Source organism: Xiphophorus couchianus, chromosome 4, assembly GCF_001444195.1.
Source record: "Xiphophorus couchianus chromosome 4, X_couchianus-1.0, whole genome shotgun sequence".
Taxonomy (NCBI): Eukaryota; Metazoa; Chordata; class Actinopteri; order Cyprinodontiformes; family Poeciliidae; genus Xiphophorus; species Xiphophorus couchianus.
Genome location: NC_040231.1, coordinates 1,641,583 through 1,667,570, shown reverse-complemented (window position 1 = coordinate 1,667,570; position 25,988 = coordinate 1,641,583). Strand labels below are relative to the sequence as shown.

Below are 25,988 nucleotides of genomic sequence, written 5' to 3'. Positions count from 1 at the left end.
CTTTTCAAAGCAGAGAAAACTCGGGGAAACTTGCTGTTTAGCAATCAAGCAGTGTGCTCAATTACAGCGATGCACGCACATTTTATTATCAGTAACGCAAACGATGTAATGATAAAGCATTCAGTCAGACTACAGGTTAATGATAGATGTAATGCAATTCTGTTTATTTTAAGCTCCAATTACTGGGAATAACATAATAACCTCTGCATTACTTTTTTATTTAGGATATTTAATTTGATTTTAAGTGGGCCAACAAACGTCACCAAACACAGGGACACAAAAACCGAATTCATCATCAGATGGACACCAACTGAAGACGACCTGGGAGATTTTTACCCAATCTGCTTCGCTGTGGAATCAGTGAATGGGTGAGTCCAGGATTTATTTGTGTTAAAAGGAATTTATTATGGATAAATGAAACCATAATGATGTTTATACTCTAGTTTAGAATATAAACAGCTTTATGGTCTTGCCCTAATGCTGCAAAATGTGAATTTTCATGGTTTTTAAAATAATGTTCTGCTCAGCTGAAATGTTTTGGTCTTTTTCTTCCCATCTGGTTTCAGGCGTTCTGTCTACCAGTCTGAGATGAGGTGTGTTCTGGTGGAAATCAGGAAGCGGCAAAGTAAGTTTGAGATGTGAGTTTGGAGGAGAGAATACAGAAACAGATTGCTAAAGTTCCTCTGTCCGGATTAGTGCTGCAGTTTCTCAGAAACTACAAATCCCATTAGAGATATGGTGTTGATCACTGGGCCCATTGAAATCCCATCCATCCATCCATCCATCCATCCATCCATCTTCTTCCACTTATCCGTGTCGGGTCGCGGGGTCAGCAGCTTCAGAAGGGAGGCCCAGACTTCCCTCTCCAGCCTCTTGTTCCAGCTCCTCCGGGGGAATCCCAAGGCGTTCCCAGGCCAGCCGAGAGACATCATCCCTCCAGCGTGTCCTGGGCCTCCTCCTGGTGGGACCTGAACTCCTCACCAGGGAGGCGTCCAGGAGGCATCCTGACCAGATGCCCGAGCCTCAACTGGCTCCTCTCGATGTGAAGGAGCAGCGGCTCTACTCTGAGTCCCTCCCGGATGACTGAGCTTCTCACCCTATCTCTAAGGGAGAGCCCAGCCACCCTACGGAGAAAACCCATTTCGGCCGCTTGTATCCGCGATCTCGTTCTTTCGGTCATGACCCAAAGCTCATGACCATAGATGAGGGTGGGAACGTAGATCGACCGGTAAATCGAGAGCTTCGCTTTTTGGCTCAGCTCTCTCTTCACCATGACGGACCGGTACAGCGCCCGCTTGATGGCAGACGCTGCGCCAATCCGCCTGTCGATCTGCCGCTCCCTTCTTCCCTCATTTGTGAACAAGATCCCGAGATACTTGAACTCCTCCACTTGGGGCAGGACACCCCCCCTGACCCGGAGAAGGCACTCTACCCTTTTCCGGCTCAAGACCATGGCCTCGGATTTGGAGGCACTGATCCTCATCCCGGCCGCTTCACACTCGGCTGCGAACCGCTCCAGCGAGAGCTGCAGATCACGACCTGATGAAGTCAACAGGACCACATCATCCGCAAAAAGCAGAGATGTGATCCGAAAAGCCCGGCCACCATCGTACCCCCCCTTTTTGTTGTTGTCATTGTTTTCACATTATTCTGATCATCTTCTGTTTCTGATTAGTACGTCTGTCCTTGTTCCAGTTAAAGCCACAGTGACCTGCACTGAATCCGCAATGAAGGTTGAGGTTGACAAAGCTTCCTTCTTTGGACTCCAGGAGAATCATCTTCGCCTCAGTGACTCCAGCAACACCGTCTGCAGCCTTCGCAGGCACTCCAACCACACTCACATCGTCGCCATCATTCCCCTCAACCAATGTGGGACTCAGATCGAGGTGAGAGCGGTTTGACACATCAACTCATCTCCTCCCAGTCAGTTAGCTGTTTTAACACAGACCACTCCCTCTGCAGGAAGACGATGACTACCTCATTTTCAAGAATGAGATCACCACTAAGGAAGACAACCCGAACGAGCTGATCACCAGGAAGCACCTGGTGGAGGCCCGGTTCTACTGCCAGTACCCCAAACGGGGGAATGTGACGCTGAGCTTCTCAGCACACAGAAAGAACGTCACGGTGTGGGAGAAAGGCTTCGGCACGTTCACATACCAGTTTGAGTTCTACCAGAATGACCGGTTTGAAGCCAAGTATGACCCAAACTCATACCCACTGGAGTTTGACATCGGAAACAGGATCTACATGCAGCTGGACGCCAGCTCCTCTGTCAACAACACCGAGATGTTTGTGGAGTCCTGCAGAGCTGCACCGTATGACAACCCCAACTACCATCCAACCTACTCCATCATTGAGAACGGGTGAGGCGTGGCTTTCCATCTGACCGACGCATGCATGATGTTAATGCTGCGTCACCATTAATAATAGGTGCTCATAATTGCACATTGATATTGGCGAATACAAATTTCAGTTAAAACGGTTCATTTCCACAACCGTATTTGACCAAGGTTCAAAACTGCCAAATATCCAAATCAGCAACGAGTTTTCTTTGATTCTGTAGCTCTGTGACTTGTTTGTTTTTCTCGGTGCAGGTGTGGGGTTGACCCGACTGTGCAGACATATACACCTTCCAACGATAGACAGTTCCAGTTCAGCTTGGAGGCCTTCAGATTTATCGGCCTGCATGATCAGGTGAGGAAGTGCAGGCTACGTCTCATATGCATCAATTCACATGTCATTGTCAAAGTCAAACACAGAGTTTCAAGTCAGGTCTTCTGTAAAATCACTTGATCTGTTTAGATACAAGGAGCTGATATTAAATATGATGTTGACCAGTTAGTGTTGATGATGGTACAGCTGTTTCTAATTGTGAACAAAAAGGTCAAAGATAAACAAATAATTTGTTGGAATACTTGCTTCAGCATAAATATAAAAAACACAAAGTTTAGGTTTATTGGCTCTTTGATGGAAAATGTAGCAGAGCTCTGAAGTTGCTTGACTGCAGCTCTGCTTTTTGTCCACCAGAGGGAGTGCTTTCTTTTAGTAGCTGTGTGTTGTTGAGTTCAGGTGTACATCAGCTGCACAGTCATGATGTGTGAAGCAGGAAACCCCAACACCAGGTGCTCAAGGGGATGCAGCAACTCCACAAGGTCCAGCAGCTTCAGCCGCAGAAAGAGAGAGGCTGTGGTCCAGAGCGGACAGCACTTCGTTTCCCAGGGTCCTTTGCGTCTGAAGCGTGAAGCGGACCCCAGAGGGGCCTCAGGTAAGGAGATGGAATGATGAGGTTTATGAGCAGCAGATAAAATGTGAACAGGACTCCATCAGCAGCGTGTTCCTCTCGTCTGCAGCTGTCAACCTGAACCTGAACCTGATGTTTGTGGCTGGATGTCTCCTTGCTGCTGTTGGGATGGTCTGTGGCTTGATCATCTACAAAACCAAAACCTCCAAGGCCAAATACCAACCTCTGCCTGCACATGAAAACTAAAACCTCAACATCTGCCAGGCTGCTTGGATAATCTGAACATGGGATTCTGGATGTTTCTGAACTATTAATTAAATCTTTTTAATATCTAATTATGATTCAGGCAGCTACTCAAAAAACTTTTGATTATTTCTTTCCTATTTTAATAAAATATTTGCTTCTGTTAAATTGAAACAAAAAAAATGTGCCTTAAGTTTTTATTCTATAAAAACTTTATTTTTGGAAAGGCTTTTGATTTTATCATTTTCTTTCTGAAAATCTCAATAAAATACTGATTTCATTATTTTTGCTGTGTGTTTTTCCTTCAGAAGATACTAAGGTGTGAAATCCAGAATCTAGTGTTACAGCCAGACTTTTTAGCAGCGCTCTGTCATTAACATAGAGAAGAAACAAAGAAACTAGAGTTGTTAAAAAGCCACAACGTTGTTATTGATTTTGAGGAGATCCTGCACATGGATGTTACTGTAATTATGATGCAAGCAGAGAGTCTGTCTGCAGAGACGCTCCACCGCCACATAAATCAGGCAATTTACACATAAAACCTCCAACTCAAACCCCCAGCAACCAAACAGACAAATGGACAACATGCATGCAGCTTTACATTCCTTTCATTTTTTGGGAACTTCATGATTTGGAAAATCGGTGACAGCACCGTGTCTTTTCAGTCTTTATTAATGTGATATTTTAAAAAATAATCTATAGTGTTTTTTTCTGCTGAGAGGAGATGGAAGGAAAGTCCATCTCAAGGTCTGTTGGCCAATTGTTCATAGAGATTTATATTCACAGATATTTTTGCCACATTCTGGTCATCCAGGAAAAATATGAATGAAATGTTTCACATTTAATCACCTCCAGCTTTGAAAACACATCAAAGAGATTAGATTTTTTTTATTTCTGTTATCTTTTCCCCATTTATCTCAGTATGTTCAAAAGTAAACTTTGTATTTTTAATTATATATATATATATATGTATATATATATATATACATTAATATTACTTAAGTAATACACCAATAATTCAACATGGAAATTGAGTATTTATATATATATATAATTTCAGAGAATATAAAGTCAATATGACCACTAGATGGAGCCAAACCTCTGTTCAAGATTTTCAGAAGGGCTTCATTTGCGTTTTATGAATTCATAATGTTTCTCAAAAAGAATTATGCATAAAACTGCTTTGAATTATAATTTGTAAATTACTATAAAAACAGTTTTACTCAACTCACCCACTTAGACCTGAATAAAACATAAACCCATCGTCCAAGTTATTTTTGAAGTTAATTAACGAGACAAAGGTGGATGCAGTTCAATTTGAGGAAGTTAAATTGGTTTTAATAATATGACATGAATTCACATAACAGTGTTTTTAGGTGCTATCCAGAAAAAGTTTATACATCAAATTTTGATTTGATTTTCAAAACACAGATTTTCATTCTTCCTGTAAACAAGGGACAAAATGACACAAACATTCTCAAAGTTCACCTTGAAGCATCTCATCAGGTTGAAATGAGGAAAAAAGAAATATAATTCTTAATTGAATTTAGGTCTGGACTTTGACTAGGCCATTCTCTATGTGTAGAGTGGTTTTCTCTAGCAGGTTTTCTTCTTTGATTGTCCTGGAGTTAGCAATTTTGTTAGTTTTAAACAAAGATTTTTTATGTGATATGTTTTTTTCTTCCTATTTTCCAAAGGAAGAAACAAAAAGAAAACTGAGGAGTGATTTGTTGCTCCTGTGAAACCGAGCCCCACTTCAAGAATGATAGAAATTTGACCCATCCAGCAAAAGTCGTGGCTGCAGATGGAGATTTAAAAATTAATAATTGTAATCAAATTAAAATTATTGCTGACATAAATATGTTAAAATGGCAAATGTGAAGTGCAACACAAAGTATTAGTCTTTTTATAACCAAGCTGATATAAAAAGTAGAATAGATTTATATGGGAAAGCTGACGTTGCTCACCCAATCAGCTTTTACTTAATTCATTAAACTTGATTAAATATAACAACCTTTTTTAGGTTTTGTGTCTACAATGCATAACATCCATTTACTAAGCATTTACTCAGATACATTTACTTGAAATAACCTTTTTAAATGTTGCACTTGTTACTTTTACGTGAGTAATATTTTTTGTGACGTATCGTTACTCTTACTTCAGTAAAATTTCGGACTCCTCTGCCCACTGTGAGAAACTTCACTGAATGAGGAACACATTTGTTTTAACCAAAGATTCACCACTTTAACTTTACTAAAAAAGCTTTTAATAAAGTTTCACATGCATTGAAAAAAGAAATTGGACAATTTTTTCTTTTGTCTGTTTTTTATTATTATTATTATTATTATTATTATTATTATTATATTTTATAGGTATTAATATGAATTACTTTCATTTTGGCCTTTAAAATGCCAAAATGTCCACAATATTTTAGATTTTGGTCCATTGGATGAGTTCATTTTTTTAACCAAACTCTTTTTTCTCTTTTTACTTGAGTATTTCCTTGGATGGCTTTTTTTCCCTTTTTCTTTCACTTGGTTAAAAATATGTTGAAGTACTCTTACTTGAGTATATTTTTTGGAATTCCCACCTCTGCATTCTAGTTATTTTTGGAAAAACTGAAAAGGAAAATAACTTTTGGGTGATAGAATTTGTGAGAAGCACCAGCATATTAACACAATAAATAACATTTCCCAGGGAAAATCTCAGGTTGAATGTGTGTGGTGGTCACCTGAGCGCTCACTGGAACGGAAAGTGCTGCTGCTCTTCCTTTTCCTCCAGTTTCCAGGCAGCCCACCGCGGGGGAAGAAGCGCTCTCCTCCCGCAGACTGCCAGGCTCCTACTTCTCACGGACTGCCGAAGCTGCCAGGCAGTGGCCACGGCTAAAACACAGGACCGGACCAACGGACCTTTTTTATTTCGGTCGGAAACACTAAGCGAAACCTCCGTGAAGGGAGTGGATTAAAGTTCGGGTTTGTCGACACGGAGAAAACCGTCGCTAACGGGCCGGCGTTGGCTGGAAGTTTCCGAGTGGAAGCGGAGCTGCGCCGTGATGTGGTGACGCCGCTCCGCAGCCGCATCGACGGGAAGCTAACGTTAGCCGAGGCGCTAACGCTGCTGGATACTTTCCTCATTTCGGCAGCTTTGGAGACCTGTTTCAAGATTTTATCATTTTAAACACTTTGAAATAGATTTTATAGTATATGTTTTACAATGTTGCGTACTTTTATACGAAACCGAGCATTACGTGTTTGTTCATAAATTAAAAGTAGTGAGCGTTAGCTACCTAGCAGGCTAGTAGCTGTCGATTTAAACTGACTCCAAGCCAAAGATTTCTGTTTCAAATTAGCTAGCCGCTCAGCAACAGTTTCCACGTCACCTGACTGGATCAGGGTGTATCTGTCAGTTATGAAATGCTATTTTCGATTAGAATAACTTTATATTTTAGGGTGCTTGTGTGGTTTTGATGTGCAAAGATCGACACTTTACTTCCAAATCCAGGAATGCAATCATCGAATCACCAGCTCACTCGGGAAGCTAGCGTGCTAACACGGAGTTAGCCGGCCAAAGTTGGAATACTGCCCCCCTCTCACCCTCTGTGGGTCTGAGGCCTTAAGGAAATTTTATTTTTCCCCCTTCTAAAGGACTCTTCCACAGCCTTAATCCCAACACCTGAACGGAATTAAGAATTCCCGAATAACCCTGGATATTGTTGAAGACCGTTCCATAGAGTTGGATCTAGTTTATCTCCAAAACGTGGATTACAAAGGAGTTTGGATTAACGTCAAACTGCAAAGGTGAGCTACTGTATGTGTCACTGTGGTTGGATGGTGCTGCACAGGGCTTTGGATGTTCCATTATCCCTTTTCTCCAGAGGTTTTAACAGAAATGTCCAGAGTTGACGATGCAGCTGTCACTTCATGTTTTCCTTCCACGGATGCAGATTTCAGCTGCAAGAAAAGATGAACGGAAGTAGAGACGCACCAGTCAGTTCCTTTAGATTATCAGAATTGGCCGATTTTTCCTTGATTGGGTCTGATCAGTGATTTTCAGGTTGAAACATTTTCTTTCCTGTCTAATATCTTTGTCAAAACTCACAACAACTTGGTATTTAAAAAAAAACCCCAATGGACTTTTTATCACTTTTCTACTCTAGAGTACCGGTATATAAGAATGAAAATTAAATGTGGAAAAGCACATAAAGTCCTTATTTCAATAACGTTTTTTGATTGAGAGGACTCTCAACTAATAGTAAAAATAATGTATAGTGTTCCACAATAAACTAGGCTTTATATAAACATGCATTATTACTGTGCTTTCAATACAATTAATATGCAGATTCTTTATTTCTATTTATTTAAACATACGAACAAAGTATTATTTTGCATAAAGTTACAGAACTTTTAATGTAACAGATTTTTTCTCAGTGAACGTCTGCATTTTTGACTGCAATATTTATTTTATGCCTCATTTTATCAATTTGTTACATGTTGGATTCATTTTAATGTGTAAATGAAGACATAACTTTGAATTTAAAAAGTCTATAATGACTGATTTAGGGGTTGTGACCTCTGATGTAAAAGATAAAAGTCTGCATTTTAGAAATTATGCACTTAAATGTAGATGATCAAATCACATTTCGACCATTTGTCCAATATATGGATTTTTAAGTTACTAAAAGATTTTGTTTGTTTTAATTTAGGCCTCTAGATCTTTTTACCTTTGGGTTTCAAGCTGGACTCAAGGTTCTTGAAGCTTGTTTGGTTCAAAATCAAACATTTAAATTCCCTTTTCTTTTGGAAGTGGTAAACTCTGAACTCAGGCATGTATTTATTCTAGGATAATCTGATCTAGATTATACAGCGACTTTATCCAAATGCTCCTCCATGGGCTGCCACCTTATCGTGGTGGAGGGGTTTGAGTGCCCCAATGATCCTAGGAGCTATGCTGTCTGGGGCTTCATGCCCCTGGTAGGGTCACCCAAGGCAGACAGGTCCTAGGTGAGGGACCAGACAAAGTGCAGCCCGAAGACCCCAATGATGAGTAAAAACATTGGACTTGGTGTTCCCTCGCCCGGACGCGGGTCACCGGGGCCCCACTCTGGAGCCAGGCCTGGAGGGGGGGCACGATGGCGAGCGTCTGGTGGCCGGGCTTTTACCCATGGAGCCCGGCCGGGCTCAGCCCGAAGAGGAAACATGGGCCCCCCCTCCCATGGGCCCACCACCCGTGGGAGGGGCCAAAGGGGTCGGGTGCATTGTGTGATGGGTGGCGGCCAAGGGAGGGGACCCTGGCGGTCCGATCCTCGGTTGCAGAAACTGGCTCTTGGGACGTGGAATGTCACCTCTCTGGTGGGGAAGGAGCCAGAGCTAGTGCGTGAGGTCGAGAGGTTCCGGCTAGAAATAGTCGGTCTCACCTCGACGCATGGCTCTGGTTCTGGAACCAGTCTCCTTGAGAGGGGCTGGACATACTTCCACTCTGGAGTTGCCCAGGGAGAGAGACGTTGGGCAGGAGTGGGCATACTTGTTGCTCCCCATCTCGGCGCCTGCTCCAATTATAGAGGGGTCACACTCTTAAGCCTCCCTGGCAAGGTCTATTCAGGGGTCCTGGAGAGGAGGGTGCGTCGGACAGTCGAACCTCGGATTCAGGAAGAGCAGTGTGGTTTTCGTCCTGGTCGTGGAACACTGGACCAGCTCTACACCCTCGGCAGGGTCCTGGAGGGTGCATGGGAGTTCGCCCAACCAGTCTACATGTGTTTTGTGGACTTGGAGAAGGCGTTCGACCGTGTCCCTCAGGGAGCCCTGTGGGGGGTTCTCCGGGAGTATGGGGTACCGGGCCCTTTGATACGGGCTGTCAGGTCCCTGTATGACCGGTGTCAGAGTCTGGTCCGCATTGCCGGCAGTAAGTCGGGCTCGTTTCCGGTGAGAGTTGGACTCCGCCAGGGCTGCCCTTTGTCACCGATTCTGTTCATCACTTTTATGGACAGAATTTCTAGGCGCAGCCAAGGTGTTGAGGGGATCCGATTTGGTGGCCTTAGGATCTCATCTCTGCTTTTTGCAGACGATGTGGTCCTTTTGGCTTCATCAGATCGTGATCTGCAGCTCTCGCTGGAGCGGTTCGCAGCCGAGTGTGAAGCGGCCGGGATGGGGATCAGTGCCTCCAAATCCGAGGCCATGGTCTTGAGCCGGAAAAGGGTAGAGTGCCTTCTCCGGGTCAGGGGGGGTGTCCTGCCCCAAGTGAAGGAGTTTAAGTATCTCGGGATCTTGTTCACGAATGGGGGAAGAAGGGAGCGGGAGATCGACAGGCGGATTGGCGCAGCGTCTACTGTCAAGCGGGCGCTGTACCGGTCCGTCGTGGTGAAGAGAGAGCTGAGCCAAAAAGCGAAGCTCTCGATTTACCGGTCGATCTACGTTCCCACCCTCATCTATGGTCATGAGCTTTGGGTCATGACCGAAAGAACGAGATCGCGGATACAAGCGGCCGAAATGGGTTTTCTCCGTAGGGTGGCTGGGCTCTCCCTTAGAGATAGGGTGAGAAGTTCAGTCATCCGGGAGGGACTCAGAGTAGAGCCGCTGCTCCTTCACATCGAGAGGAGCCAGTTGAGGTGGCTTGGGCATCTGGTCAGGATGCCTCCTGGACGCCTCCCTGGTGAGGTGTTCCGGGCACGTCCCACCGGGAGGAGGCCCCGGGGAAGACCCAGGACACGCTGGAGAGACTATGTCTCTCGGCTGGCCTGGGAACGCCTCGGGATTCCCCCGGAGGAGCTGGAAGAAGTGGCTGGGGAGAGGGAAGTCTGGGCCTCCCTTCTGAAGCTGCTACCCCCGCGACCCGACCTCGGATAAGCGGAAGAAGATGGATGGATGGATGGATGGATTTATCCAGATGTTAAACAATGTCGGATAAAAAGTAAAACTGTGAGGAAACCCTTTACGTAAGCAAGATGGCAGCTCACTGCAGAGCAGGAGTTTATTGTTGTTGTGTCAACTACAGGTGCAGGAATCTCTAAAGACAGGATTATTCTAGTCATAAAAACTCTTTTATTGATTATAAACACCTATTCTACAGTGTGAACTACGTTAATAAATACAATCATTCATAAAGGAGCTGCTGAGCCAGAGGACAGCTTCTGTTCTGTGTTGATTATGTTTCATAACACAGAGGAAACCCAAATATGTGAATGTTTTGGACTAGAATGTCACTAGAAAATCTGAAGCATTGAGCTGTAGTTGTTGGTAGAAGCAGTAAATATGGTTTGATGAGTAAATGAGGATCATTTTGTGATTCCTTCTCGTTCAAAACGGTTTCCTCGATCAGAAGATTTTCAGCAGATTTAAGTAGAATTGTCAAAGAAAACCAGTCATTTATAAAAATCATCCAGGAAAAAGCCTGAATCCTAATAAAAGGCAGAACATCAACTCTGCCTTTCTTATTTTACACTCAGTCCTTTATACTCTGAGCCTTAAAACAATTCTCTATGCAGTAATTGGTTAGAAGTTTTATAAATGTTGGATCATCTTTTATCCAAATCTTGATTTGTTACCTTTAGTTTTTGACGTAGAGCGTGTCTTTACAGAGTTGCTCACCATCTGTCGCTACCTCCCATTGATGCTTAGTGACCCTCCCCCCCCACTGCTGATCCTGAGTGGCTTGACCTCAATATGAAGCGTTGGTTCAGGGTTTTTGCTTCCAGTAAATTAGGTTAAGTTTGGCTCAGTCCACCACAAACAGCATTTATTATTGGAAGCATGCAATTCCTGATTTCAATTAATCAGGGCTGACACGGTCAGTTTTGTCTGGTTAATTAGTGTGTGTCAAAGGCAAACACTTCCAGTAGGGAGTTTTTGGTTGACTGATCAGGGTTGTTTTAAATTCCCTCAGCCGACTGTGGGTTTCATGCAGGTATGTTAAATCCAGCTCACATGATTCTCCGCTTTGCGCCGGCTCGGTGTGTACAGGAGGTAAACCCACTGGCTCCAAATCCCCCACAACTGTTGCTAAAGCAGCATCTTTTAAATGAACTCCAGGCTTCTTCAATTTGCTGATCTCAGTTCTTCGCTCAACGTTGGCGGTGAATGTCAGCTTGAATATTTGCTTTGATAAAATATTTTGCTTTGGTACAGTTTGAAGATCTAGATGATCTAACTTTCTTTGTCATCTTCTTAGTCGATGCGTTGTAGGAATGACGGATTGTTTCTGGCCTCTAAAGTTTGGTGATCAAATCATCTCTGCTGTGCTTTTGAACTTAGTCGCTGTCTTATCTCAAATCTGCAGAAACAGGACTTGAAATAGAACATAAACAAAGCTTTAAAACCAGGGTGAACTCAGCCTGCTTTACTCTTTGGTTGTAAATAAGTAAGTAGTGGTGGTGGGGCTTAAATAAAATGTTTAATCGAGTTAATTGCAGGATCTGTAATTAATTAATCACAATTGAAATATCAACAAAATAAGCAACATTTTCAATTCAAGCAACATTTTTTACTTTTGAGTTGTTGAATAAATTGGCGTATTAGCTCAACAACAACAGATATTTATTGTTTTTAATCTGTTCTTCAGGTTATTGAACCGTCAGATTGAAGCAAAGTTTTATTTTAGTCATTCAACTTTCCAGAGTTTCAGGAATCCCTGATCACTCATGGAGCGTCTTTAGAAATGTTGATGCTGACATTAGCGTTGGGAAATCTGTGTAATGAATTATTAGAAATTTAAGCTCGGGTTTCTATTATAAGCCTGGCGGGCCACCAAGCTTTACTTGTGCCCCCACCAGGCTGAGCATTGTTTTTGTTTATTTTAGGCGTTTTTAATGTTTGCCTTTTGATATTTTCAAATTTCCTGTCAACTTTAAACATCTTTAATTCAAATACATGGTAAGCCACCAGGCGTAGCAAATTTTCTGCAGGGAAACCCTGAAGCTTAGTAAACGGTTATATTTGTGACACTTTAGTTTGATCTTTATGGTTAATCCTTTCTGTAATTATTTTAACCTCACTTCTTTTAGGAAAATATTAACTTTGATCATTTATTCCACTGTGTTGATGTTCAGGAAAATGTGCCTTTAGTCTCCAAACCCTCACCTTGAATTTGCTGATTGAATTATCTGTATCAGGTGATCAAATCGATCAACATACCAATCAGACAAATTCTGTTTATCTCAGAAGTCGTATCTTTTACCTGAGAATGAAATCAGTAAAATGCAACTGACTGGGAAGTTGAGAAGACACAGCAGACACAAAATACAGAAGCAAGAAAAAGTAGTGAGTAAACTGGCAGCAGTACATGGTTCATAAAAGCAATAGATAATTCCATCCAGGAAAATACCAACACTAAACTGAAACTCGTTGCCAAATAAAAACTACAAGGTGAGAAAACTGAGAGGAACCAGGAAGTAAATGGTAGCAAACACAGCAGGTAATGGAAAGTAGTAGGAGAAAGAAGCAGAAACGGTCAGTTTGTAGCTACAGAGATAGCTCAGGATAATCTACACCTGTCTATCAGCTTCATCAACGGGGAAAGTTTTAATCCTGGTCTATAAAGTAGACTGGGCTAAACTGGGAGCTGGGTCCGGTATACTGGGAGCTGGGTCCGGTATACTGGGAGCTGGTTCGACTGGAGAACAAGGAGCCACTGCAGCGTTTTACAGCTCAGGGATTTTTGCACATTTTTCTGGACTTTCTGATAGTAAAGAACACGGATAGTCCTTCCTTAAAATGACAGATGTGTGAACTAGTTTTTCTGCTTCACTAGAATAGGATATTTTTAGTTTTGGCAGTGCGGCGGCTGTGAGAGGAGAAAGTCCTAGTAACCTGTTAGTTTTTAGATGACTTTACATTCTTACTGAAGGCCCAGCTAATGGCATCCAGAGACCAAGCAGTTTGGCAGGAAATCTTGTTTTCAGTTTGCTGAATGTTGGTAGTAAATATGAAAAGCTGTTCCCTGATTCTGATGTTTGAGGTGATGATGCAGCGTAATCCTCTGTATGTCTTTGTGTCAGAGATGATTTAAGCTGTTTGTCTGAATTTTCCTGTCAAAAAACCTTTCGAATGATTTCGGATCAGCCGATCCCGCTCCATTCTGCCGCGGTCCGAGTCGACACAGGAAGATGTTAATCAGTTGACGGCTCAGTCAGTTACTAAATAGCGAAGCAACTAAACAAACCAGCGTAGCTTTCTCTGCTGCTGCTGATCACTAAAGAAAATATGATCAGAATAACAGAAGCTGTTCAGGACTACTGCTGAATACTTCTGCAAAGCGCAGATCCCCGTTTAGACTTTAAAAAATAGGTTTTCAATGCATCAGATCCACAGCACGTTTCTTGAAACTAGTTAGCTAACCCAGCTGGCTAACATTGCCGTCTGTATTCTATTGTGCTGTGTGTATCATGCATGTGAGTGTGTGTATGTATGTGCATTTATTTTTCCCTTCCATCCATCCATCCATCCATCCATCCATCCATCCACAGCACTGATGATCCACACACACACATATTTGTGAGGTAAAAATAAAGATAATAATTATATGTAAAAGTTCTTGCTTTGTAAAATATTATTATTCAGGGGTGAGACTTAGGATTCAGTGTGTTTGGTTCACAAAAAATGTTTTCCTGACAGTCACAGTTAGTAAGAAACAAAGATTCCCATTAAATTCCATAAGAAATAAATCCGCGTCATTTTGGACTCACGGAAGAATGGGGTAGTAATATAAAACATGTTATTTCTTAAAATGTGTAAAAGGTAAATTAAATATTTGCATAATATCATTAACATGTTTGTTGAGGAACACCTGGAATATGAAATGATGAAAACTTTTCATTACAAAGATAGTGCAAAAAGATGATCTCACCGGGTCCAAAAGGATCCACTTATGCATCAGGGGGTTAATATGTTCTCACTACTGAAAAACTTAAATATTTCATACGGTTTATTTAAATATGAGTTAATTTTACTGATGTCTGATGCTCCCCACCTCATTCTTTCCCTGCTTGCAGATGATGTGTGAGGTGATGCCCACCATCAGCGAGACCGAAGGGCCCGGCGGCGGAAACGGCGGCGGCCGCAGAGGCTCCGGGTCGCCGCTGCAGTCTGACTCCGAGGGTCACTTTGAGTCGTTGATGGTGTCCATGCTGGAGGAGCGGGACCGGCTCCTGGACACGCTGAGAGAAACTCAGGAGAATCTGGGCCTGACTCAGAGCAAGTTGCATGAAGTCAGCCATGAACGGGACTCACTGCAGAGGCAGCTCAACACCGCTTTACCACAGGTGGGTGGAGACTTTATAGCAGGTAATAGCATAAATGTTGATCCGACATTAATATCTGGACACCACAGCGTTGGAGTTTTTAACAAGTTAAAATTATGTAATTAATTAATCACACTTAACACGTTAAAGTCCCAGAACTGCACTGGATGCATTTCTAGCATACGCAGCCTGGATTCATCAACTCCATTCTGTTGAAGTAGTTCCTTGTGATATTGTTAATGAATACATTAATCCTCCAACGATAACTCTGCGATTTATTGCGCAATCCAGCACTGGACTTGATTTATACCAAAAAATCATCAGGAAGTCAAAGTGGATAAAAAGTTTGTCACTGAAGCCTCATGAATTAAAGCTCAAATCTGGTCTTAAAATGTAATAATTAATAAAGATTCTGTCAAAGGAAACTGTTTTTTTAGCACCATTTTGCATGAAATTAAAGTTAATTGAAATTAATGACCCTCTTGTTATAAATTAGTGATGGCGTTGCTTCTGTTTCATATGTTTGCATAATGTGCTGCAGAACTTGTGACCCGGTCTTCATCCATCTGTTCTGTGGTCTTTGTTAGATGAATTACTCATGTTTTTCTCATGCAGGGTTTTATATTCATAACGAAGGGTTCAGGTTTCCTCCTTTAAATTATGCAGAGGAGAACACAACAGAAAGTCTGTTCATCCGTTACTGTAGCTCTTGTGGCTGAGTGTTTCTCCATTAGAACAGAGTTACCATCCAGGTGAGGCTTTTCTTGGTTCATGTTTGACTAATCAAGACATGGAAGTGACGGACCGGTACCTGTCCCAGCTATGAATAGAAAGTATTCCTCTGCAGACAGGAGGGACCTTTGTGGATCTGTAGGAAAGGATGCAAAATTAAGGCTGCAGTCCCACCAGCCCTGATTAATCCACCTTAATCCAACTCCGATCCATTTGCCTTGAATGTCCGGTCCGTTTGGGGAGGTGTAAAAGCTAATCAAACTCTGGTCCTCCAAACTGAAGTTCAGTTGAAGTGAACTCTGGTTCAGTTTGAATGCATATGTGAACGCCAAGTGGACCGGAGATTACGCCAAGAGCAGGAAGTAGAGTACAGCGCAAAGCATTCTGGGTATATTCAACCAAAGCTAACGTGCTAGCCTAGAGAAATGGGCCATAGACAAAAGAGAAATCCTCCAAACACTAAAATCTGATGCCTCCAATTTAGTTTCCATTTGGTGAAGAAGGAAGTTTGTCAGTGTCTTCTTCTGATGTTTTCTTGTTTCCGTCAGTGGTTCTTGGTGCAGCGCCCCCACAGGTGTGGAGGGGAACAGGTTGGTCAAAAGGTTTGATTAGTTTGACTCAGAGCAGAGAGAAAGAGAACCACAGCAGCTGGAGATGGAGCAGATGATGCAGTTTTAGTCCGATAGAACCGAGTCTACTGGACTATCAGGAGGGAAAACATCCTAAAGCTTAATGGAGATGACCGGGTAATGCTAATGGGTCAACAAACTATCATGAACTGGATGGAAACAGAAATACATTTTAAATCTGCTGAACTGTGGACAGATTTTTCCAACCATTGATGATGAATTAGGGATTTATTTGGAGTGAAAAGCTGAATAAAGTTATTGGAGACACTTTCATTTGCATGTTAAGGTTTTATTGGGCTGCTTCTAGAGATTGAGTTCAAGTCTGCTTTAATGTGGCAGGTGAAATGAGAATACTCAAAAACTATTACCCTTATCAGAACAATAGTATAATTCTTTTATGCTACTGCTATTCAGTTTTTATTGCACTTGGATGTCTTATAAAACTTGAAACAGTTTTTTGTCTGTTTTTCTCAGGTTGCAGAGCTTTCTTTGTCTTTCATGTTAAATCTGAAACTCTGATGTTACTGGAGAGAAACTAATAAAACAGAAAACAGAGTCTTTATATCTGCTTTACAGGCCAAGTCCAGGTTCCTTAATCCCCTCTTCATGTTACCCACGCCTCAGAACATTCACATGCTTCAAATAGCAGAACAAACATTCGGTTTAAAACAAATTGGAGCTGTGTTCAACATATCTGATAAAACTTTGATTTCTTCCTACTTTTCACATGTTCGTCCTGATAATCTCCCTGTGGGTTTCTGATAATCCAGTAGCTTCTCTCGTTACAACTGCAGTTGTTTTCAAACCTTCATCCAAAATAGACTTTATGGCATCCAAACTTTTAACTCATAAGAGCACTAAAATAATACATGTTGGATGTAAAGTTTAAAGGGTTTGTTATGGAGGAGGAACACGTTGGAGTTGATTTAAAGACTCTTGACATGTTTCATGCATTTGGTGCCATGCAGGGCTGGTCCAGGTTTTTCTCCGGTTCCCTCCCTCTTGGTGCGCACGCTTTGACTGGAATGCAGAGACATTCCAGCCTGACTCGCTCACACGTCAGCAGCTCCTGCCAGGCCTCAGAAACAGATTTCTAGTGTTTGTTTACTGCAGGTTGTTCCGTTTTTACCTGTATTTACACTAATGCTGGTTTCAGCATCTATTGTCTTCAGTCAACCAGTCGTTATAAAGCTCTTCTCATACAGTCAAGTGGAGCAGAAAGAGCTTTAAAGAGGCGACAGACACCAGAGATTCAGTAACCGTTTTTCCATTAAAGTTTTTTTATGCACGTTTTGATGTGTTTAATCAGAAAAAGTTGAAAATTTGCACTTGAGTGTTTTTTGGCTTTTCTTAAAAAGATTTAATGCTTTAAAGGGGAGATGGAGAAACATTTTCAGAATAGATTTTGATATCGGAAACATTCCCATCCACTGGTGGGTCTGTGCCTTGCCAGAGGCATGAAACTCTGAAAAGTTTCTGTCAATTTTTCCAAGCTTGGTGATCTTTGCTAGTTTGCAACCTCACCTTCCTGTTTATTACAGCCACATGTCAATATGTGATGAAATTGCGCTTTGGCTGATTCACTCCAAACCAGTCAATGGAAACATGCCTCATTTGCATTTTCTTGGCTAAGAACCACAGGAGTTTTAAAAAAAATCTGTTTCAGGCCCTAGAAGGAAAACCAGAACCAGCCAGATTCAGAATCTGCAGATCGGACCTCGAAGAAAAACTGAAATCAGAAAAGCCTGATTAGTTTCTGTTTTCTGCACATTTAAAACTTGTTTTCCAGGGTGAGAAACTTTTACTCCCAGTGAGAACAGGAAGTGAAAGAGACTTCTTGTAACTGGTGAAAAGTCATCGGAGTCGTTACATAATTTTAATAAAACCAATGCTTGGTTGTTGTTTTTTTCACTTGAGATGTCTGCTGTGACACAAAGGCATGAATGGAGAGTGGCCCAGTGGTGATATGGAGAGACAAAGGCCGGCTTGTTCCACTGGAACATGAAAGTCACAGTGTGTTGTCCTTTAACCAAATGTTACAAACTTCAAAAGAAGCCCAATCTGAACGCCTGAGAGAGAAACGCTGATCTGATGGATCAGAAAAGCCAAATTATTGTTTCCTCTCAAATTTGAACCGAACTCTTTTGACCCATTCTGCTTTTTCAGATACATGAGAGCGTCTAAACGGTTGAGTGAAAGTCGAACCCTCTGGTCAGACAGTGTTGGGTTTTTATTGTTTGAGCAGCCATCTTGCTATTTATCAGGACAAGCATTGATCTCTGAACCGTCTCTGTTTGGGACCAGTTGCAGCTTCACAAAGGCCTTTTTTTGCTGCTTGTGTGACTCAGCTGCTGTGTAAACAAGGACAGACACACAGTGATGTAATGACACGTACTACAGATCGTATAACCTTTGTGCACCACAGCCTTTCTTCTACCAATAATGTTGGTTAAAAATAGAGTTAAACTATACCAAACACTAATTTAAATATTCTAGTTCTGTTTTTATTTTTGCTGAAGCCAGATGCCTTTTTTTTGGTGATCTTTTCAGAGCCACTTCAGTTTATGCAAATCTGATCATCCAGAATAGGATGTGAGAAACTAAATCTGCCGGTTTCCGTTCAAGCTGAATCAGCTGCAGGGAACTGAAGGCTTGGAGCTAAAATTCTACTTGAACTGAAACAAACCATCCTTTGAGGTCAAACTTAGTTTCTACTCATTGCAGTTTTTTCCCCAGCATGTCTCTAAGTTTTGGTCATTTTGGTTTGATCAGGGTTTATAATCTGTCATATTTCAGAAGAATCAGCTGACCCAATATGAACTAAAATGAATGAAAACATGGTGAAATACAAACTCTTCAGAAAAGAACAAACTTATATCTGCAAGTTTTGCAATTTTCTACTAATGGCTCCCCAAAACTTCTATTCTTCCCCTTTTTTGCATAAATGTTGGTCCAGAAACGGTCAGATCTTATTCTGTGGTTTGCTAGAGGTTCTGGATTACAGCTGCTTACTTTCACAGAGATATTCACATCGTAGGCAGGCAGAAATGATTATTAAAAAAACAAACGATTTGAACACCTTTTGCCATCTTCATTTACTTTCACTTGGTAACATGATTGACGATTTTTAGACCTCTGGAGTCTTACCTTTATCTTCATATCAGAACTATCCAAAATACCTTGTTGTTTCTTAGATGTATTAAATTAATTTTGGCTGTGTCATTTTTGAGCAGATCTTCAAACACAGACCCAGGATTTAAGGAATAACAACTTCAACTCTGCAGCACTTTTACAGACAAAAAGGTGCTTCATAATAAACTAATACAACATCCAAAGAATTATCAAAATGAATTTTTTTATTCACTTCTAATTTATTGATTTTACCTCATAAAAAGAGCTAATTAAATGTTGGATTTTACTGAGCATCAACCCAGAGGACCGTAGTTTTAATTGTTCGGTCGCTGACCGGTTTCTGGAGGTGGGTCTTCCCCCTGACAGGGAAACAGATGCTGTCTGCACCATGTCACGTTTCAGCGCACGCTTTAAGCTTTTAAGAACGGCTAAAGTCACTATGCAGGAGGTAGGAAGCCTGTTGCTTCTGATCTCACCTCTGAACAGTCTGCTGACAGCTCCTCTAGTTCTCCACAGACCCAACACTCAGATGGACGAATGCTTGCAGATCAGCTAGTGTCTGTAGACGTTGGACCGATGGCAGATATCACTCGTCATTAATGATTGATGCCAGAAGGCCTTTGTTTCATCATGCATGCAGTCATTTGCATTATGCATCATGCTCAGCTTGTTTAGACCCCCGCCTCTGCAGGAATCATATTGGGTGAAGTCTGAAAGTGTGGTGCTGCAGGTCAGAGTTGGGTTTTCCCTGGAAAGGATTGTTCCTCTGCCGTGTTGTACTGTTCCTTTAACAGGTTGGCACACATATCCCTGTAGCTCCCCTCCCTTTAATCCATTCCTCGGTTTTACAGCTTATAGAGCAGCTCGCTCCTTCTAACCAGACTGTTACTGATCTACCGTCACTGGCTTCTGTTATCTGGCTGAGACAAGGTTCTGGTTCTGGAGGTTTCCCCGTGAAACCTGCCCAGAATGTACCGAGTCGCCGTCGCTCAGTCACCACTGAGGATTTACAGTTAAAGTAAAATTCGCCTGATATAATAAAGCAACATGTCTGCAAAATACAACAGGATTAAAGGATTATGTTAGTGTATTTTCATTCTGTGTTGACTCGCCTGGTTGATAATTTCGCTTATAACTTGTTTTCTGTTCTGAATTTTTATGTTCAGACAAAGCTTATGAAGGAGAAACTAAATTAATTTCTTGGGATGTTGTAATCATGACGACTGCTATGATCAGAAATGAAAACAAAAACAACCTTTATTGTTCCGTAGTGGCAAAAGTCAAGTTTACTCACACCAGCAATGTTTAGTCGCTTTAATCCAACTCCAGTCGGTTTGCTTAGAAGGTCTGGTTCGTTTGAGGAGGTGTGAACACACGATCAAACTCTGATGTGAACAAAAAAGCAAACTCTGGTCCTCCAGACCTCAGTCTGGGTTCGGTTGAAGTGAACTCTGGTTCAATTTGAATGCATATGTGAACGCCAAGTGGACCAAAAGCAGGAAGTGGACTACAGCGCACAGCATTCTGGGTAAATACAACCAAAAACGTGCTTGGCTTGCAATAGCGAGAGAAATGGCTCATAGTGTTTATCCTCCAACCGGATCAGATTCTGGACTCAGATAAAGTCTTAAGTAGAGGAGATATGGGATTTAGTTTTGTTTCTCTTTAATGTGTAAACAGAACGATCATTAACTCCAACATTAGAGATCCAAAGATATCTTGTGTTGATTATGGTGAGAACAAGGCGGCGGATCCATTTCACAGGATGAGAAAATATTAGTTTGGATCCAAAACGTGAGGCTCTGCCAAACAGCCGCAGAATAAAAAGCACCAGCATGAACAGTGATCAAGTCCCACCTGTTTCAATCTGCAGCATCAGTGGTCATTAAATAAACTGTTAAATATTCTGAATTGAGGGCGTGCCGTGGTGGCATGGCGGTTGGCGCGACCCGTATTTGGAGGCCTTGAGTCCTCGACGCGGCCATCGCAGGTTCGACTCCCGGACCTGACGACATTTGCCGCATGTCTTCTCCCCTCTCCTTCCCCCTTTCCTGTCAGCCTACTTTCATATAAGGGACACTAGAGCCACAAAAGACCCCCTGGAGGGGTAAAAAAAAAAAAATTCTGAAATGACCAACAATCAACTTGTTTCTGAATCTGTTGATGTGAAATCCTACTTTTATGTCTGGGCTGAGTTTTCTGTTCTCGGCTGAAATTTGAGTTGTTCCTGAAATCAACATGAGTCACTTCAGTTTCAGCCCCACTTTGTGACTTTATGCTAAGAACAGATACTCTTCTCCCAAACTTCACTTCCACTCTGCAGGAATGTAGGAAGTGAGCAGCTCTGTAATTACCACTGGGCCTTCAGCTCAAAAGCCTCCCACTGGCCAGCAGAGAGACCATGTGTCTCCTTCTGACCAATAGCATCGCTCCTCTCGCTCCTTCAGTGCTGCAGACAGTTTGCTGGAAGAGCTCAGAGGCTGGACAGGAGGAGAGGGAGAATCTCTGTAGCAGTGAAAGAAAAGATCAACCCCCCCTCCTGCTACTGTCAGTATCAGAGCAAGAAGGCCTCGCCACTCACCGTTCCTTCGCCGCAGGGCAAAGAAAATCAGCACGGCTCATCCTTTAGTTGCCAAGCCATGCATGCAATCTCTAAAAGCACCACCAAGATTGCTGCATGTGTGTCCAGATGCGTTTTATGTTGAGAAATATGTGAGTAATGTAAACTTGAGAGCTGCAGAATTGGACTTAGAGAATCACACCTCTGAAACTCCATCAGATAACTTCTGGTTTTTACTCCATTTGTTGTGTGAAGCTTCATTGCTCATCATGTAAGCATGACTGTCAGCCACTTTATGAAGACACAGGAATGTGCAATTATCTACTACAGCTTACTGTGGGATGGCTGCACACCACACAGCTGGAAAAAACACACTAATTAGGAACTAATAAGTTGATGAGAGGAGCGCCTCCGAATAGAAACTGGTTGTGTGTAAACATCTGCATGCAGACCAGAACACATTTCATTTAGATTTTAGGTTTTTAAAGTGAATAATTGTGTTTCCTGTCATGCATTCAGCAGACTGTGTTTTCACGTTGCAGGAGTTCGCTGCTCTGACGAAGGATGTGAACATCTACCGGGAGCAGCTCCTGGAGAAGGAGGAGGAGATTGCAGAGCTGAAGGCAGAGAGAAACAACACCCGGGTGAGTGAACATACCTGGCAAATTCCTGTCTGTTTCTGTTTGAACTGGAGACGGTTGTCATAACAGCGCTCCACCAATCAGCTTCTGTCTTATAATCCAAAGCATTGTCAAAACCCACCCATGTGGAAAGCTGCTTAATCATCACAAATTTCCCACTACAGACAACAAATCTCACAACATGCAACGGTTCTGCTGATGCACACGTGGTTCCTGCATAGCGGATGCTAACGTTAGCGTGTTCTCTCTCTGCAGCTGCTGCTGGAGCACCTGGAGTGCCTGGTGTCGCGTCATGAGCGCAGTCTGAGGATGACTGTGGTGAAGAGGCAGGCTCAGTCTCCTGCTGGCGTCTCCAGCGAGGTGGAGGTCCTTAAAGCTCTAAAGTCACTTTTTGAACACCACAAAGCCCTTGATGAGAAGGTACAATGAACGTCCTGCAGAGTAAAACTTCAGCAGGAGTTCCTGCTGACCAGTTAAAAATGAACTGTTGTGTTTTAAGGTGAGAGAGAGACTTCGTGTTGCTTTAGAGCGATGCAGTGCATTGGAGGAGCAACTCACCATCTCACACAAAGAAGTAAGCAAACATGAAAACCTTCTGAAAATCTTTAACAAGTTTGGAGATGTGTCCTTCGTTTATGAGGGCCAAATATGATTGTGTTCAGGTATAAAGTGTCATTGTGACTTTAAGGTAGAAGAAATAAAATGTAAAATGCTTCTGGAGAGACTAAAGAACTGAAAAGTAACTTTAAACCAACTTCAGGGGAAAGACAGACAGACACCACAGATGAGAAAATGAAACAACGAGGAGCTTATCTGAAGCGAGCACGGACTCACATACATGCTGCACATAATTATCAGAATAGAAATCATATTAATGCACTAAATACTCAAACTGTTTATTATAAATGGATACTGCTTCTTAACATTCCTAACTCTGCTGTAAACTCGTCTTTTTGTCGGCAATGACGGTCCTGATCATCAGAATCCAAATCTGAAGAATTTTCACTCGATTCTGAGCATCCGTCATCGGTTCAGATTCACACTGGTTGGATATCAGTTACTAACGTAAAGTCTTTTGGTGTTTCTTCCATTTCCACTAATAAACAACCAAACAGTAACGTCGTTTTTTCAGCTGACTGAGGCACAGTGCAGGTCATAAACCCAGGATGGCAGTGGACATCATTTATTGACGAAAATGCTAGAAACAAGCTTTTGTTATTAGATCAGAGAAATGCATCCCTCTAAGTATTGTGGAAATGATATAAATGCAATATTATTTAGTTCTCCTTTGAGCTTTGATCATCTCAGAGTTGAGTTTCAGTGTTAGGGGAAGCAGAGCAGCGTTTGGAAGTGCAGGAAGGTTCAGCTGGATGACTGTTGACTAAACGCCCAGAGGATGTCAGACATTTGTCCTAGATTTCCTGTGTGCACTTCAAGCTGGAGTCATCTTTTGTTCCTTTGATTCAGCTCCGGACCACACACACACACACACACACCCCCCCGTTCATTTGGTTTATAATGGTTTTGGTTTACTTTCGAGTTGTCAGTTGGCAGATATTTTCAAAATTGAGCGAATTGTAACGGTGAGTCCATTTTTATTTTAAATCCCCGTTCAGCATCTTTGTCAGCTTGACGGTGACAGCAGACATACTGTCAAAACAGACGCAGTTAGGCTGCGTTCTTTTTTCTAAAATCTGATTTGTTTTTCTACTAATAAAATCCAGCCGCAATCAGACTTAAAAGTGACCCGCATGCTCTGAAAAAGAACACAGCCGTCCCCCAGCAACACTCTGTTTAGGCAGTAAAGATGGCCGCCGTGCCTCTCTGTTTAGGCAGTAAAGATGGCCGCTGCAGCGCTCTGTTTAGGCAGTAAAGATGGCCGCTGCAGCACTCTGTTTAGGCAGTAAAGATGGCCGCTGCAACGCTGTTTATGTTTGAAAACTATCTGATACAATTCAGTTCCACATGGAAATGGCTCAAATCATGTTTTTTGGATGAAAACACTGGAATTGTTGTGAAAGTCAGATATGGGTTTCATTTTTTCGAAAAAGTGGCTTTGGGTCCCATTTGCCTGCCTGCTGTGTGAGTGTAGCCATAGAAAGGTGTGCAGTGAAGTTCTGTGGTTCTGTTCAGATCTGGGATGTAACCTGAATTTTGGCTCTTTTTGAATTGTGGGCTGTTAGGAAGCAAGATGCCACTGGATCTGATCCTTCAGTAAAACTGCTAATAAAATCGCTTCTTTCATTTAAGTCCTCAAAAAGAGCTTTGGAAAGTCTTTCAGGAAACCTGGACAACCATTCCTGACTATTCAAAGTGGAACGATCACAGTTTCTTTAAACATTAATCTGTTTAAACCTGGTTTGCTGTCCTTTCATTTATGTGTTCACACTTTTAGCACATTTCTGCTTTGTTTTCCTCTCTTAAGTATGGAAGATTAGGGGTTTCCTAATCCTTAAATAAATAAATTTAAGAATTGTTAAATGCAAATCTGCATGTGCTGATCACCTGACTGCATGTTGTGGTTGTGCAGCTTGCTTACCTCAGGGAACAGAGCGGCCAGAAACGAGGCCTGGCAGACGGTACCAGCGAAGTCAACCACACGTCTGAAAACACACCCAGCACTAACGGCAAGGTGAGGAAACCCACCGTGGCTTTGTGTGCTTCACACAATCAATGCTCAGCTTCTTCAGATACTGTTACTGACTGATGGCTGAAGAACAGATTAAAAACTATAAATGTCTTTGTTGTTGAGATCATATGTCTATTAATTCAATAATTTAGCAGCAAAAAGGGTTCTTGAATTGGAAATGTTGCTGAATTTGTCAATATGTAGTTTTTGATTGTGATAAATTAAATACAGACCCTGCAATTAACTTGGTTAAAAAAATTATTTACCAAGTGCTACCACTAGTTTAAAGCACTTAAACGTTAAAGTATCCAGACTTCTTCAATGTGGCTGGGATTCATCAGAGATACATGGGGTCCACTTGGTTACTCAACTAAATGCTCAACCAACTCTACAAGTTTCATTATGGAGTTTAACAGAAGAAGAAGAATAAATCATGAGGGAGTTTAAAGCCGTCTGTCAGCGAACAATGATCTGAACACATCAAACAGAAACACAGTAAATCATGCTGATGGCTGGCTTGAGCACATCTGATTGTGCTGCTTGAATGTGGCTGGACATCCCACTCTTAGAGTCTTTGTGCTTTTCATTATAGTGACTGTAGAGGGTTTAGTCAACCTCAGAAATGATTAAAATTAGCATCTGAGGGAAATTAACATGGGAGAGAATCGTTGAAACGGGTGTTGCAGAAAGAGGTGGAGTAGATGGAGGCAAGAAGATTTCCAAGATGGTAGTGAGCGCTTCTGTGATGGATGATTTAGGATGTTTTCCCCACTTATAGTCCGAGTAACTTGGTTTGATGGGGGACCAAAACTGCAGCATTCGTTTCCAGCTGCTGTGGTTCTCTCTCTCTGCTCCGAGTCAAACCAACCTGTTCCCCTCCTGGCCTGTGGGGGCGCTGCACCAAGAACCACTGAAGGAAACGACACAAAAACCTCTGAAGACACTGAGAGC

The 25,988-nt window shown here is 42.1% G+C and overlaps 2 protein-coding genes across 18 annotated transcripts in view; both read left to right on the top strand.

Moving 5' to 3' along the window:
- The first annotated feature begins 230 nt into the window (after positions 1 to 230).
- Positions 231 to 3,664, top strand: LOC114142594 (ZP domain-containing protein-like). The gene is made up of 7 exons (XM_028013951.1): positions 231 to 368; positions 567 to 625; positions 1,696 to 1,886; positions 1,963 to 2,366; positions 2,598 to 2,697; positions 3,073 to 3,268; positions 3,354 to 3,664. The coding sequence occupies exons 2-7, from the start codon at positions 589 to 591 to the stop codon at positions 3,488 to 3,490; spliced, it is 1,065 nt and encodes a 354-aa protein (XP_027869752.1). The 5' UTR covers positions 231 to 368; positions 567 to 588; the 3' UTR covers positions 3,491 to 3,664.
- A 2,585-nt stretch (positions 3,665 to 6,249) lies between these two features.
- Positions 6,250 to 25,988, top strand: part of ppfia1 (PTPRF interacting protein alpha 1) — a 45,103-nt gene continuing 25,364 nt past the window's right edge. For 7 of the 17 annotated variants that reach the window (XM_028013942.1, XM_028013936.1, XM_028013937.1 and 4 more), the window contains exons 1-6: positions 6,250 to 7,284; positions 14,466 to 14,735; positions 22,310 to 22,411; positions 22,664 to 22,828; positions 22,908 to 22,982; positions 24,939 to 25,040. In XM_028013942.1, the coding sequence (XP_027869743.1) occupies positions 14,466 to 14,735; positions 22,310 to 22,411; positions 22,664 to 22,828; positions 22,908 to 22,982; positions 24,939 to 25,040 (714 nt within the window). In that variant the 5' untranslated portion in view covers positions 6,250 to 7,284. The remainder of the gene's footprint in view (positions 7,285 to 14,465; positions 14,736 to 22,309; positions 22,412 to 22,663; positions 22,829 to 22,907; positions 22,983 to 24,938; positions 25,041 to 25,988) is intronic. The other 10 variants (XM_028013949.1, XM_028013940.1, XM_028013935.1 and 7 more) reach the window with 3 other exon arrangements.